Source organism: Sylvia atricapilla, chromosome 8 (assembly GCF_009819655.1).
Source record: "Sylvia atricapilla isolate bSylAtr1 chromosome 8, bSylAtr1.pri, whole genome shotgun sequence".
NCBI classification, from domain to species: domain Eukaryota; kingdom Metazoa; phylum Chordata; class Aves; order Passeriformes; family Sylviidae; genus Sylvia; species Sylvia atricapilla.
The window spans coordinates 30,487,032-30,503,548 of record NC_089147.1 but is presented as its reverse complement, the minus strand read 5'-3'; the positions used below and the strand labels follow the sequence as shown (position 1 = coordinate 30,503,548).

The window sequence follows — 16,517 nt, the reverse complement described above, 5'->3', positions numbered from 1 at the left end:
TTAATCATCCAAAGTTAGACATTGTAACTTTTTGCCTTAAGGTCCTTGATTTTCAAACAACTCTGTTAAATCTTCTAACCCAGAAATGTACTTCTGAAGCCTCTCAGAGCATTCAAAAAACAAACCTTTCCATTTGTACACAGGAAAAGGTTTCTAAGAACTCAGTTATTTGGCAGATGCTGTTGAGGGAGCATCTGGACTTGTCATTCCATGTACACACGTTTCCTCAATTATACCTGGTATGAAGAGAACTCTGAAGTTAGACACCAAGTTCAGACTGACAAGCAGAATCTTTACCAGCCTTATTCATGCAGGTAATTCTATTAGTAACTTATTCATTCTATTAGTAACTTAACCTTACTGGCAAAAATACAACACTAAAAGATATCTTTTCTTCCTCCCTTTTGAACCCAAATCATTTATGGGTTTTTCTTTAGAGACTCATGCATTAATTAGTTTGAGGGTTAGGTTTTGCTCTCAAAAGCAACAAAAGCACACTATGCTGATTAAACAAAAAATTTATTTTTTGACAGAAGAATTCTATTAACATAAGTATGTTTCACTGGTTATATGTAAATGGGCCAAGAAACCAGAAGATACAAAAGAAATATGTGCCTTTTCAGAAATGTTATTTTCCAAATGCAAATGTAAGACAATTTGCCCAATTCACATTATCCTCTTTATACAAATGTAAATTTCACTTTGTCTCAGCCATTCAAGGGTAACTTTTAGACAAGAGAAACTACCCCTCAAAGTTCTGCAAGTAGAATAGTAAAACCAACACTGCTTACATTGCAACTACAGCAAATTAATGACTGCCAAAGCAGTCATGTAAAACATGTTTTATGTTTCTGTGGATATATTGTCTTCCAAGTGAACCATAAACTGTTCGATGCTGAAAACTTTGAATAAGTCAGCTTCCAAAACATTCTAATACTAAATACACTGCAGCTGAGTACGTGCCTTCAGACATAAAGTAAATTATGTGTTCTAGAACAAAATCCTCATCTGGGGGAAAAAAAATATTAGCAGACAGAAGTGAATAATGACAGCACAAAGCCAAATAATAAATCTTTGCGGTTTTTCTATTAGTTTAAGGTAATGTTACCATACTGTAAAAACTAATATGGATATCTTGAAGCTAGTGAGCATCTTCCTCACTCTCCTTTCCGTAGTTTTGATCAAGTTGTTACAAAACAGGGTGGGGGGAGGAAATAACAAAAGCAGACAGTGGTAGGAAGGCACAAGCACAGACTGTTTTCTGATGTTCCCATTTGAGCACTGGAAGTTCCAACAGCTTTAACACAAAGTACAGCATTATGTCACAGCAAGCTTCTCACATCAGGAAAAATACTGCTTGGGAAACCCCTGCCCCTCAAGCCAGGTTACAGGCTTTTGAAATAAACAGCACCTTGTTTTCAACATCCAACACAAGTTCCAACTGTCTTCGGGATGCATGAGCAATGCTCCAAAGGTGATAAACACAGGGCAAACATTCATCTAGTTAAACCCAACTCCATGTTGATGCTTGCAGAGTGCTAGGAAACACAAGAGAAACAGAAGTAACACCCTATTATTTTGTCAGTGATAAACTGAGCAGCAAAGAACAGAGATGGCAGACAAGAAGGTCACTGGAGAGATAGCCTCTGCGGGGTGTTTTATTTCCCTCACAGCCAAAACCATCTTGTCAGATTGGTTGTTCTGTGCCACTGAGGCCAGGTATGTTTGAAGTCACCCTGGTCAGCAAAAAACCTGCAATCACCTTTCCTGTCTAGACTCTACACACCTCATCTCATTTGTACTGCAGTAAATTGTTATGACCTAGTCTGGCAGGCCTTGGCAACACAGGGATTGTACTGTTGGCAGATGTAATATTTTCTTCTGTACAAACCTAGTGCTTTCACAGGTTTCAAAATTTTGGAATTTCAAAAGCAGAAAAAAAAGGACCAAAAAGCTCAGAGAAAGCTCCTTTACACATGGGACACTAAAACAGAAGACTTTGCCAGATCTGTTTTTACACACATTTTGAAGATAATTTCTATCAAATATTAAAATCATTAAGCCAAAGAAACTTCATTTTTAAAGAAGCAAAATTTGGCTCAGGATCCTCCTCAACCTTACACAGACATATGAGGAGCTGCCTCTGTGAACAAACCCAGGAAAGACATTTCTGTCCAGGCTGCAGAAATACTCAATAGCCTAGAGTGTGCTCTCTCAAAGCAGGCATCAGCTCGTGGAACACTGTGAGAGTGGAGCTTGTTGGTTTTAATTAGGAACATCCTTTTGTGCCAGACCATGCAGTTCTTGCTATTTCTTTACCTATAACACAGATTAGGCTATCAAGCTCTAGCTATTCCTTCCACACCAGCACAGTAACATGGTGTTATTGTTACTTGATTCCATCCACGAGCTGTGACGGCTTCAATACGGGTTTCAACACATTCTGTAACAGAGCACATGCCAAGAGCATTAAGTAAGAAAGTCAGACTCCACAGGACACCTCTAGATGTGCTCCATCTATTCTGAGCAAGCTTCAGCTCCCCTGCCCGCCACAGGCTGGGCACACTGACCACACTGCCCTGCACCTACACCCTCCTGTCAACACGGGAGACAGAAGAGCAGCCAGGCTGCAGAGCAAACGTTGATTTAAGGCAGGGTGTGCCAGACCAGCAGTAGGGGCACTTCTTCCTTACAAGTCGTCAGAGAAAGTCATTTTGCACTGTACTAACTCCAGAGTTGTTAATAGCCACATACAAGTGAGCAGAAACTTCTCATCGTATACATTAAGACTGTCTCACTGAGAGGCTGAACTACTGGAGAGAAGTGTTCTGATGATTTCATTGCTCAATTATGTAAATGATTTGAAACTTTCACACAGTCAGAACAATACACATAATCCCTAGACTTACACATGCTTACAGATTTCAGCCCATGAAACTGAAACCCCTTGAAAAAACCTCACGCATTGTTTGACTAGAACAGCTGCACTGTTATTACTGGAACTAGATTCACAAGAAGAAAGAATAAGCAGCAATGTGAACGCAAAGAATGCGGTTTCAGAGCACGCTTGAACCATACCCTAAAGCCTAAAATAATACAGGTTTTGTCCTGCAACCTTTCATTCTCAACACAGCACTCACCTAGCAACTACACAACCGCAGCATGAGCTGGTGCGGTTCATTGCAACGAACAAAAGATTAACTTCTATCAGCGCTGATGGTCATTCTAGGTGACAAAACAACCAGACTTCCACAGAGGTCACAGAGCAACGTTTGGATCCTGTGGAAAGCAAAGGAGGAAGGGGGAAGGGCAGGATGGCCCCTCCCAGCAAAAGGACAGTGAGATCTATTTAAGCATAGCATGAAATGCCAAGGATAACTGATACAGGATCACCGATTCATTCCAGCTCTGGGATGAGACAGACATTGCAGTACATCTCACTTACTCACAATGACAGCAACTCTTTTTTTCCCCACAGGTGCAGCAGCAATTTATAGGCCTTTAAACTGAAGAACAGCTTCAGAAATTCAGCACCCAACAGCAGTCAACATCCTTCATACTTCAGCTGCAACCACTGTGCCAAAGAGCAGGCTACAAACAGTCAAAGAAACTCTCCCACAAATGGCTCCTCTGACTTGAAGATGAGGCTATTAAACTACAGCTATTCCTTCCACACACATGGTGTTATTGTTACTTGATTCCATCCTGTGAGCCGTGATCACTTGGAGACATGTTTGGGAGCATGCTGATTAGCAAACTAGAGGGTAAATATTTTTGTAGTTCATGATTCTCATGAAAAAAAAAAAATTCCAAGAACAAGACAATCTAGGTTTACAGTCAAAGCATACACAGTTACATAAAACATCACCTACATGCTAAGCCAGGTATTCCTGACAACAACCCAACCAACAAAAACTCTGGCTTCAGCCACCCATTCTCAGATATGTAATAATTCTAGGGGCAGCTGGGCATCTGGAAATGTCAAACAACAACAGAAGGAAGCATTAAAGGTAGAGTAAGATAATGGAAACTACCGCTAAAGAAACAGCTCCAACCTGTAAAGCAGCAAAGGCTGAGAGAGACTAATAGCACTAGCTAGCTTCAGGTCACCTCCCGTGTTCCCAAGACAGTCTTGGTCCAGCTTAAAGTATTTAGTTATAATCAAATATCAGAATTAAGGAATATTTGCAAGGCTCTAAAACTGGGGTGGGGAAGACAGACATCATAAAGACAAGCAAACAAAACTAACTACTAAGTACCTAAGACAAGTATATCCTTCTGTGGGGCACTGCAATTTTCCCTTCCAACATTCACTGATGCTAACCTACTTAACTGGAAACAAACCATGCACTTAAACACGAAGGGAGAGAGCGTGTGGCAAAGCAACACAGATGGGGGAACTTTCATTTTTAAGTGAGGCGGGAAAAAAGTTAACAGATTACAGCAGACAGTCTGCTTTAACAGATTGCAAGAACAAAATGGCCATCTACTTTGTATTTAGGACGCTTTCACATCTTTGCTTGGCACAAGAGCATGGTCTGATCTCATCCATACCAGGCTGTGACTGACAAGTATTCAGTGTGTTTACTATTAAATACTGTCTCAGCAACTGATGTGTGCACAATCACTCAGACCTTACAAATGAGAAGAACGAGCAACCCAAGCAGACTAAAAGTCAGGCATAGGCTCTATTTGAACTTATCAAGACAGGCAGTCACAAATTAAAATAATTATTTCCACCAATAAAGACTAAGAACAGTATGTGCCACTCTGAGAAGTTTTCTGAGACACTGAATGAAATAATTTATCTTCTTGTTGGTTTTGTAAAGTGAAAAATAAAGGAACCTGCAGTAAACATGCCAAAAATTGTTCCAACAGCTAGTGTACTTTAGAAACAATAATGAGCAATAGTTACTACAGCAGCACCCAATTGACACAGAAATGGAAAGATATTTTAATTATGCATTTCAAGCCTTCTGCTTCTTGACATAAAGATATGCAATTAGTACAAGGTATTTCACAAGTTTAAATACTTAAGAATAATAGCATTGATAGAGCAAAGGGAAAAGATTTCATTAAAACAAAGTTCTGCGAAGATTATTACGTGGAATAGTGAGTTTGAACCACTCCCTGTTTGCTGTGCATGACTCCTCAAGACAATTCACATGCAATTAAGAATTCAAATTCTCTATTAGCTCCATTCCCTAGCTCTTTAAAGTGTTAGCCAAACTATATTAGCGGAGTTAATGAATTCAAAATTGCCATGTCTCAGATTGAATCAGAAGGCAGTTTGCTGGGGACACACGTCAGGACAAGTCCACCACATCACAAGTCAGCAGAGGGCACTGCGACACACCTACAAATTAATATTTTGCTGCTCTTTTGGCCCTGAAACATTGGAGGTCAGTCTGGAGTGGAGAACTCTGCCAGAGATGGAGAAACTGCTGCTCCTTCCCATCAGCACTCGAGATGACAGGTACTCTTGCTGGCTGCACACACAGAACAGGGCTGCATGGGCCTGCTGTGGACACACGCACCAGGAAGTCACCACACCAGAATCAAAATGATACATAATTTATAGATATAAAAAAAGCCTCAGATCTTCACAGCTACATAGTCCTTAAAACCTGTTTCTCAGGGCTTCTAAGGGAAAGACGGCATACACCTTCCAAACTCCAAACACACAATTCAGAGACGCAAAGTCACTGAAATAGGCACATCTGAGAAGAGACCAGGAAGGAAAACAGATAAAAAAAGGAAGATAATGGACACTGAGAAAACAGGACAAGAAGGACATTGTCAAGACCACTGAAATTATGGCCTCTCACGTCACACCATATCTGCTTCAGTGCTACTTCTCACCTTCTGTTTCCACATGAATTGTGCTTTATTAGCAACATTGAACAATAATCTCAAAGCTGTCCAAGTTTTCATTGAACACTTTCACCTTGCTGAGAAACTGAGCATCGCCAAACTATTTAAATCCCACATCTAGGAAACAAGGACACAAGAAGGTGCAAAGGATTTATAAATAATATTTAGGACTCTCTTTTTAGCAAAAATAATTAGGGCACACAGATAAGTGACCAATGGCAATAAGAAAACCAAACTACACAGAACTGCACAATACATTAATCTTTACTGCTTTTTGCAATAAATCTGTGGAGAACAGTAACTTTTCTCTTCCTTCCCTATTGGTGCAGCCCATGGAGGACTTGAACTTATGCAAATACAACCCTTGGGAATTCAGGGATGGGAAAAAGCCCAACTAACTACACAAGAATTTGGTGATCAGAAATTAAGGTACTCAGCACTGCTGCCATTTCCCTTGAAACCAACCAGTCTAAGTAGTTAAAATGAGAATTCTCTGGTGGGTGCTCTTATGTAAGAAAGCAGAAACAGGTTGAGCAGCTCTGATGTACAGAAAGTCAGAGTATGCCTCTTGCCTTTAGCAACGTGTATAGCCCATGGGAAGACCACACCGACAAAGTGCACTGACAGCAATTCCTCCCACAGCCTCTCTTCCAAACCTCCGTCCTCCTTTGCCAAGTCTGGAACATGATGTTCTGCTTTCCAAGTCGCAATTATGTGACAAATCTCGGGGAGGGCAGCAAGAGGGAGAAGGACTGCTACTTATCTAGGTGGTTGGACTGCAGCAGGAAAATATACGTGGCAGTATGAGAAAGCTTCCTGACAAAGTTTCCAGATGAAATTACAGCAGACAGCTTAAGGGGGATGTCACGGGAAAATCCTATTATGCCCGGCTGCGGGCCACACACTCCTGCTATATATTTTATGCTAATTCGGATGTTTGTTGGACTGCTTTGTGAGCAGATTCGCTCCATTTGCCTGGCAAAAACTCACACACAGCAAATCTCAGCTCAAGCGACCCAATGAGCACTGAGGACCCCATTGTCACAGGGCTGCCCAGCAAGGAGCACAAGGAAGAGTCTGCTGCCCAAATATTACTCAACCTTTATGAGGGAGCATTATTCAAATGAGCGCAATAACTCATCAGTTTCAGGAAGGAATAGTACAATACCTATGAAAAAAAAAAAAATCAGAGGTTGCACTGCAGTTTGCTTTCTCATGCAGAACTTACACAACACGTAACATGATGCTTCTCGCCTAAGAAATGTTGCCTCTTTGGCTTTCAGAAACTCCAGTTTATCAAGTTCAGTACACAGCAACACAGCCAATCTACCTCTTCAGCTGATAACCTATACTCAGCACATACCGCCGTCCACACTAGCAAGCATTCTTCTAGTTCTCTCAACTCTGCCACAGGTTAAAAAGGAAAAGTTACCAGATTTTATAGGCTAATTTTACAGGTTACTACAGGATCCATTTACAAGCTACGGTTGCAACTCGTGCGTGACAGGCACAAGCAGCGCGACTTGGCTGGCCCCATAGCGCCGTGGAACATGCACACAGAGCAGGAGACACACGGCCTAACCCTGAGCCCGGTCGGTGCAGGTCTTGTGGGAGTTTTTGGGAGCACAAGGACTCTCTGAGGCACACAGAGCCCCAAGGAGAGCGCAGAACACCCGGCTCCTGAGGCTGGGGGAAGAAGAAAAGGGCCGCCGCCACCCGCTCACCGCGACTACCCCCGCCCCGGGAAATAAGCCGCCTCCCGCAGCCCTGACCCGGCACTCACACGACCGCTCGGGAGATCATCCAGGACACCATCGCGGCGGCCGCAGCGACGCGTCCCCTCAGCCGGCCGGGCCGCAATGGCCGCAGCCCCGCCCCGCCCCGCCCGCCCCATTGGCTCGGCGGCTGCGCGCCTGCGCACTGCGGCTGAGGGGCGGGGCCGCGGCCGGCGGGGCGGGGCCGGGCGTGAGGGGGATGAGGGCGGGCGGGCCTGGGGACGGTGCGGGGCTGCTTCTTCACATAGGAGCCGTATGAACAGCAGCGGCCTCTTTCCCAGACCCCCTCACACCGATACAGCCTTTACAGGGAAGCTGGAAGAGAGAGGAACAGAAAGAAGTCGTTAACATAGTAAGGCACCTTTCTCCCCTTCTCTGTTTGAAACATAGTGACCGTCTCTAGCAATAAGTGGGGTGGGATGCTCACCCCCTGCCTTAATCTTTGCCCTGTGCTCCCCGTGTGCTCGCAGCGCTGTAGGATATTTGGCAGGCCAAAACATCCACGTCATGCACTGAAGTCACCCCAGGGTGGCTGGTGGGGTTAGATAAGGTGTCACCTGTGCGTCACCCGGCTGGAGCCCGGCCTTCTGAGCCGGCTGTGGGCCGCTGCTCCCTGGCCTCCGCCACCCCTCTGAAGCACTGCGAGAGGCTGCTTCTCCTCTATACTTGATGACAAGCACTCCAAAGACTATTTAAGTGGTTCTTAGGTGGGCCACACAGACTGCTACATGCAGTTAACCCAAAACTGCACATGACCAGGAAGGTACACGTAATATTAATGCCTGTCCACCTTGTTACTGTTGTATCTTCCCCTACTCGTCTTTTCACCAGCTGCTGCCCAAAGCCCAACAGCAAGCAGGACAGTCCGCAGTGTAACCCAGTCCAGGTACTCCTGCCAAGGTCGCAGTCTGGCAGGTTGAGACATGCAGGAGAAGCTGATTGCTCCCTAATACCTTCATTAGTTAGTTATTCCAATGCAATCCATCTCTGCATATTAGTTTTACACTTCCTGCAGAACTGCTTGCACTCTTGAAAGGACAATATTTTGCTGAAACTGACAGCTCTCTCTTTTCTCAGAAGTTGTATGAAGTTCTGCCCAAGCCATCGCTGAAGACATTCCATTTTACTCTTCTGATTTCAAGAAGTGTAACAGAGCAATATCCAAAGTGGTAGATGTTGATGCTACTGAACCTGCCGCTCAGCAGCTAAGGTAGGGAAAGAACAGATTACAGTTTCAGCTCCATTCCTGCTGCCTCTCACAGTAAACAGCCAAAGTCAGCGTCACAATCTCTAGAATAAATTAGTTCTTTAACATAACTTTAAGTGGGGATAATACACTTTCCCTGCCTGCCGTACAGAAAGAAGAAAGAGCTTAATCTGTCTAAGCTATAGTCTTATTCAGATGCAAGGTGCCAGGTAAATGCAGGAAGATTTCTGTTCCACAGGCAAGCACCAGAATTCCTCACCTCCTCCCACCACTGAAACCCAGCCATGGGCATTCTTCACTCCCCTGCGGCCTTCAAACACACCATACACAGGCAAAAGGCCAAAAGGAGGGAAAGAAACAGTGTAAATAAACAATTGGGGAACATTTCAACCATGAGTGTTTGAAAACTGTTGTTATAGTTGTAAACTGTGAAATTTGAAGCCTGAGATCAGAAAGTAGACAATGTAAAAAGAAATTATTTTTAACCATGTAGAAATTATTGCAAACAATGATACTGCCCATCTTGGGTGTCTCCTCACACTGACCTTTGTAGGGGGTTACTGATGCAGGAAGAGGTAGAGAGGAATTTGTTTGTGAACGATTTAAAAGCACACCACTCATCAATCTTATTTTTGAAACAGGCCTAACCTGAAAGCATTCTTCCTTTCATTCAGTGAAGGAGAAATCCAAACCACTGCTTCTGTGCTCTTTGAATAACAAACCTCCCCAGTGGTGGACTGTGCAGAGGAAACTCACAGAGCAAAGCATTTGTAATATAAATGACCTGGCAGGGATTACATTTTAGGCTCCAGTCCAGTAAACTCCTGCTGCCTGCCTGACGCTCCGCTCAAGTTTGTAGCATTCCAGTGAACTCAGAGCAAACTGAAAGATGAGAGCTCTAGTTCATAGCATATGAAATTAAGTATACAATGCATTTCTTTACTGCAAGCAATTATGTTTGGTACTAGCTCAGAGAACCATTCCAGGAAAAGACTGATACTCTTTTTTACTGTCTGAGATTGTATATACAATAATTCCGTAGCTGCATAATTCATTTTATATGGAATATGTTTATACAAAATAAAATGTGGTTTTCCTCTAAGAGACATTTATTTTTCTTGTGTTTGTTACCATGGCAATACTGTCTCTGGTGGAAAGCTAAATTTACATTTAAAGAGACATTTTTTAAAAGGGTAAAGGCAGATGGCTCCTAAGAGTAATTTATCTTGCTCAGAAGATTACACTTAATTTCACAGAATGTTTTGAGACTTAATTCAGTGCAACAAGCTGGGTGGTGGTTGCTGGGCCCTCAGCAGACAGGCACAGGGACTTCATGAGCTTCCCTGTATTCCAGTTCACACATAATGCTAATCCATGCTCCTGCATGGCAGAAACACAGGGAGCAGCATAGCAATTAAAGCCATGCCATGTACTTACTCAAACTCGGCCTGTCTTACTCATGTGTCTATTTCTGGGTAAGGAAGAGACTTGCACTTGCACATCTCATTATAGGATATTTTTAACACCCCTTCCAAAAGCCACTTAATAATAGTTAAAAGTTGCTCTAAGTAGTTTTAACAGCGTTTGAAAAACCATTTGTAAAGGCTGCCTTTACAATTAACTTCTTTGATATAATACAATGTATGTATACAAACATCAGTATTTAGCTTTCACCTCTTTTACAGGTAAACAAACATTTTAATTACACGGCAGCTGTGCAATCAGTGAATGAGCAACAGATAGGAAGACACAAGTTAGTCTGTGACAGAGGGATTCAGTTCCCTGCATTACAAGGGTATGCTCCCCAAAGACAGCCCCACTTGCATCACATCTATTAAAAATACACGTAGCTTAATCACAGGGATGGGTTTTTCTTAGCTTCACTGTTTTATAATCATCTATCCTAGGTTAGTCTCAAATCTAGAATAATTGAAAAAAAAATACAGATTTCTTTCAGTCCTGAATCGTATCACAGACATTTGTAATTTTGGGATCAGAACGCAGAACAGATGATGCCAGTTTAAACAGCAATACAGAATGGGTGAAGACAACTATATCTTAGACTACTCCAAGCTGACTTTATTACCATAACTGATTGTTAATTAATATGGTTGAAATTTATGGTTTATACTACCTTCAAGTATTTAAGTTTATACTATATGGGATGATTTATAGCATATGGTTTATACTACCTTCAAGTATTTACCTCTCATCTACCTTTCCTATGCATGAAGCAACAGCAAAGGTAGGCTCTGATCTCTAGATAAAAAGCCTTTCTGCCCTAATGGAATTTAATTTGAAACTGAGTGTTGGACAATTATGGACATTTTAGGAAATCAAAGCAGCTGAAGCTTTTGCATGTTATTCTGCACATGCCACTTCTTGCTCACATGTATTTCAGCCTCCCAGCACAGCATCTTGCTGAGGAACATGGCAATGCCAGTTAGTGCCTAATGCAGCTGTGGCTTGAGTTTTCTTTATTCCAGCATGCAGACAGAATGCTAAGAGGCCATAAGTTTGTTTCTTTCAGAAATGTTTATGTTAAATTTATTAACATTCCAAATTAGGAATGTAAAGCACCCAACTTAATGAAAAAAACAAAGTTTCAAATGGATGTTTCTGCGTTTTTGTTTTTTTCATTTGGCAGGTTCAACCACTATGGTTCTCAGTTTTACTACAGTCTGACATTGCTTTTAAAGCTCTTGCTTCAATACGAATAAGTAAAAACCTTAGGTTTTGAACAATTTCTTTCCCTCATGTTCACAGATATACCTGCAAATGCAAAACCAGAAAACACTAACTGCAACATGATGTAAAATTAATGGTTTGAGGTGTTTCTTGACTTCAGTTTCCTGACTTTTAGGGCCCTGACAATTCCAGTTAGTATTGATTTTTAAGCAAAATAGAATTTGGATTTAAAAAGGCATCTATCTGGAGTTGTAGGATGACTGCACTGTGTAGTAGAGGGGAATCGTTGCAAGCAGAGGAATTAGCAAATGCAGCAGGCCTAGATACTTTCTTTTCAAGACTATGAAAGAATGATGTCTAGCACTGTTTATTCTGTGAGTTGTAGGTCAGGAAAAGCAGATAAGGCTGAGACAGAACACCGAAAGCAATTCAGAACAGCCCTATCTATATAAAGCCAAAGCATTTTCAACACTCCAGCACCAGCCCATTTTGACTGCAGCAGTCGATTCAGACAGAATCCAATTAATCTTATGAGTACAAATATTAAAAGGTCCCTCTACTTACTATTTTAAACAACATGCACCATGCTGTGAAAAGGTTTATCATGCAACTGCTGATTGGTTTTATCAATTTTTAATGGGTTGCAATGGGTTAAGTGCCTCCAGTTCCTTCTTAGCAGAAACATAAAAGCAACCCATTAGGATTTTTTTTCTTGAGGGAAACGTGATCTGAAGCGGAAGGGGAAAGTTCAGAACAGCTCCGTCTGAGACTTTCTCCTGGCAGCAGTCATATGTCCATCCTACCTTATTGCTTCCATTTGGAGTTGAAAGCTTATAAAATGCAGCCCCCACAAGGGCAAGCTGAGGCAACAGAGGAGCTCATTTCCAGCCCGAAAGGCTCTCACAAAGCTGCTCTGCTGTACCTGTCACCTCCTTGCTTCTGTGTTGAGAAGCTGTAGACAGAAATGTCTGACATATATTGCACATGGCCCTTCAAACATTGCTCTGTAGCTAAGTGTAACCATACCAGCACATCCCACTAGGGCAGTCCAGTGGAGAGATTTACATGGTTATTTCTCCCATGTTCCCAAGTAGAGCAGCATTAGAACTGTTAACTTGTTCAAAAGCTGCGCCTGAATGTTTCAGTAAATACACACCTCCCTCATGAGGGCAGACCCATTTTAAATGATGAGCTACACATTATCTGGCATCTGATGATCCACTCTCTGGGATCTGAAACCTATAGACAGAGATGGACACCAAAGCCATATTATTCCTTCCTATCTGGGTGTTATCTTCTCAGCTATATTCCATCACTACTTGTGATGCGTCACATTTAATAATTATAGCAAGCTGTTGGAGATTGTTTTTAAATACAATTTCTGCTTTTGATGTTTCTGATCCCTATGGAAAGCTTATGTTATTTTATAGTCTGCTGACTAAGCTCATGTGCACACCAGCTGCATTTTATCAGGGAACAATGACTGCCTTTTGAACAGGCTGATAGATTTTACTTAAAATGAAGAGATATACCTTCTTTGGCAACACTTGGAGTGTTGTTCAGCACAGTATCTTTTTGCAGAATGTCAAAGTCTACAGCTAAACAGTGCTTGTTCAACATTGCCACCTGCTCAAAAAACACATCTTAGAAACAGAAAGGACCCCATGTTTTTCTGCTGCATAAGGACACGAGGATCACCCCATGTCATTTCGACAGATGCCTTGTCCTACCTGTTCCTGGAGCCTTTCAACAGCAATTACATCTCTCTTCTTAACTATGTTTTCCAGTCCTTCATTATCCTGCTGGGAAGCTTTTCCTTGTATCAAAGTTAAGCTGAGTCAAGGAGTATTCCTGCCTCCCCCGAGTATGGAAGAAAAAAATGTTAATTTCCTTTGCAGCAACTCAAAAAAAAAAAAAGCCACACTACAACCCTGTACTTAAGTTATCAAATCTTCCTTTGAATAAAGAATTCCTTGTGGGATATTTTCTAGTCCTTTTGATTCCTTGTCTAACCCAACTTCCTTGAAACGCAAAGCCCAAACCCATACACAGAGCTTGAGAGGAGCATAAGGAGCACCAAGAGCTGAAGGACTGCATCGTACATTAGCCAGCAACTGAAAAGGCTGCCAGCAAAGGACACTTGGGCTATCAGGTTTCCCTTTTCTTCTTTCCCACACTCTCAGGGCAGCACAGCTCAATTAGCTGAGGGAGATACTCAGGGGAGCCTCTGCTGTGAGGCAGAATGGCAATTCCTATGTACAACACCAACAGCCTTTAGCCAGCTGACCCCACGGTGCCTTCCTTTCTCATTCCAAGACAGGTCTACTCAAAGCTGCTGACCAACAAATGCATTTAAGCAAGCTGTTTTATTAAACAATATCCTGATCTGTTTTTCCCTTGGAGCTATGCTTTCTGTCTTCTCATAACTTGGGTTCCTTTTTTCCCCAAGTAGTGTCATCTCTGCTTTCTCCCCTGAAGTGGGGAAAAGGGCTCTCTGGATTTTAAAACTGGAAGGGAAAATCATTTCATCCAACTTAAACCCAGGACACAGAATCATTAATTCATGTGTGGAGTCAGATAACCTTTGTTTCCTAGGAACAGTGCTGCCAACAAAGGATATTGATTTGAAGGCATCAGAACACCAGATTTTTTTTTTTTTTTAATTCTCATCAGTAAATTGTTTTTCCCTCTAGAAAACCAGGCCCATGCTTTTAAACTTTGAATTTGCCTTTAGTCTCCAGTTTAGGTTCCTGCTATGCTTTAAGTGACAGATTAGAGATGCCTCTCACACTCATTAGGTCTCCACAAGGATTTATGCATGTATAAGTCACATTTCAATCTCTTGATAAATTCAACTGCAAGTTTATTTGAATGTTTTTTATTTTAGTCCCTAAATGCTTTATGGAAGATTTCTAGCTCTAACCCCAAATTTGTCCAGCATTTTCACATACTGAACTTTGTAACCAGATTTCTGTTAACTTTACAAACTTTCTGTTCAAGCAGCATAAGATAGCAAATCTGCCACCCTCTTTTGTTCTCATCAGTAGAGAAAACAAAATTTTCTTGGGTGCTCAAATTCAGTTGTTGGTCCTCTGATCCAGGCACCTTCCTTGCATGCTGCTTCTCAAACTCCCAGCCTCCAGTCTGAATGTTTTGTTGATGTCTGTTCTTGGAGAGCTCACCTAACACAGGAAAAATTACTTTCCTTTCAAAGAGCCCAGGTTATTAAACACTCCCACAAAGATGCTGTTCTCCCTTACTGGAAGTTAAGAGAGTTAACACAAGGTGTCCCAAGATTCTTCAGGCAAAGGGGAAGCAGGATGGATCACAAAGGCATGGCTGGATAGGAGCGCCCATGTCTCCTCACTCCTGCAAGCACAAGGACAGCTCCTGCTGTGCCAGCTGACTGTCCTCTCTTCCTCCCCACCTCTGACAAAGCCTCCCAGGCTTGTCCTGAGGTGCAAAATCAAAGCATGTTTCTATAACATATCACAGTCATACTGAGTGTGCAGTAGACAGCCCTTATATGGTATCTAACTTTCAATTTGCAAAGCTTCTGGAAGCAACATTCATTTCCACCCTGCAAGAAACAAGTACTTGCTTCTTGCTAATGAGAGTGACTCAAGACACAACTGAAGAAAATAAAGATTACATAGAAAAAAAAAAAAAAGTTGGCACTTCTGTTTGTCTTCTTGTTCAACATTGCCAAAACCAGCAGATATACAAAACATCTCTCTTGGTCCACAGGTCCCTGCACAGAAACCATTTTTATTGCCTCAAAAATAATTTTCCTATCTTCTGTGGCAAGGAAGTCACCCTTTCGTTTTCTTCTCTCTTACATGAGTAGAACACTGCCAGGGAACAGAATACATTTCTGTGTAGTCTGGTATCCTTAGAATACAAGTGCAAGCTGTTTAATAGATTAGCAGTAATTGTCAAAAGTTTGAAGCCTCTCTGGGGAGCAGCAGGAGGTTTGCACACGAATTTTTGTGCACTGCTAGAAATCCCTAGCATTGTGTATTACTGCCCACTCAGAAGGCAGCCTGAAGAATTCTCCTATACTCGAAACTCTGCCACCTTGGCTTTCCAAATAGCCTTTCAGTTCTCTGGAAAGTTGACGCTGAGAAAAAGAGCACAGACAGTCTTTCAGCCTGTCTAGACATTCTGGATGCTCAGTGTTTAATAGCCTGGTGTAGCATAGTTGGACTAGAGCAGTGGAAAGTGATGAAGGCAGGAAAAACAATAGGCAGAACTTCTGGTTTAACAGGCATAAATACACTGTGTCTGTAGCTGCTCTGAGCTGGTAGCCTAGAGGAGGCTAGGAAACAATCATCCACTTTATGTCAAAGATGCTCTGTCTAGACAAATCAGAGCTTTGCCTTTTTTGCATACCCCTTGTCTCCCAGAAGTTGCTAGAAATAACTGTTAGACATCAAAATTTACACAAAAGGCACTGTCCAGTAAGTCAAAAATGAGAATCAGTAGCTGGTTTGTTTTGGCTTCCTTTCACACCGTAGTCATGTAAGGACACAGTTCTTCCACATACTCTTTTTTCATCCTCTCTCATGCATTTTGGAAATCAATCCATCAAGGAACATGAAAACTGAATTTAAAAAACCCTGACAAAACTTAAGTGCAACCTAAAAATCAGGAACCTCAGCAGCTGATCTCCAGAGTATTAGGACCACGAATTACACAAATGATGAATGCTTCTCAATTAAATCAGCTGAATTAAAACCAAAGTCACCTTTACGGCTTTGAGTGGCTTTAATGTTTGTGGTCCACCCACTGGGTTCATAGGAATAAAACAAATATTCAAGTTTCACCATCCTTAGTATGGAACAAGTCTTGTAGCTTATGCAAATGCTGGAAAGAAGATATGAATACCTCCCCTCACTTTATTTCCCTGCAGATGAGTTGCATCACAACTGTGAGCACCACTAAATTTCTCTTGTATCAGTTAGTTTCAGTCT

General features: G+C 42.0%; 1 protein-coding gene and 1 long non-coding RNA gene across 3 annotated transcripts in view; one reads left to right on the top strand and one right to left on the bottom strand.

Moving 5' to 3' along the window:
- Window positions 1–7,791, bottom strand: part of REEP3 (receptor accessory protein 3) — a 41,083-nt gene extending 33,292 nt beyond the window's left edge. For both annotated transcript variants that reach the window (XM_066324252.1, XM_066324253.1), the window contains exon 1: window positions 7,658–7,791. In XM_066324252.1, coding sequence (XP_066180349.1) covers window positions 7,658–7,689 — 32 coding nt within the window. In that variant the 5' untranslated portion in view covers window positions 7,690–7,791. The remainder of the gene's footprint in view (window positions 1–7,657) is intronic.
- Window positions 7,792–8,223: 432 nt separating this feature from the next.
- LOC136364357 (uncharacterized) lies at window positions 8,224–15,214 on the top strand. Its single transcript, XR_010744145.1, has 2 exons — window positions 8,224–8,418; window positions 14,759–15,214. It is a non-coding gene; the product is annotated as an uncharacterized lncRNA (long non-coding RNA).
- Window positions 15,215–16,517: the final 1,303 nt, after the last annotated feature.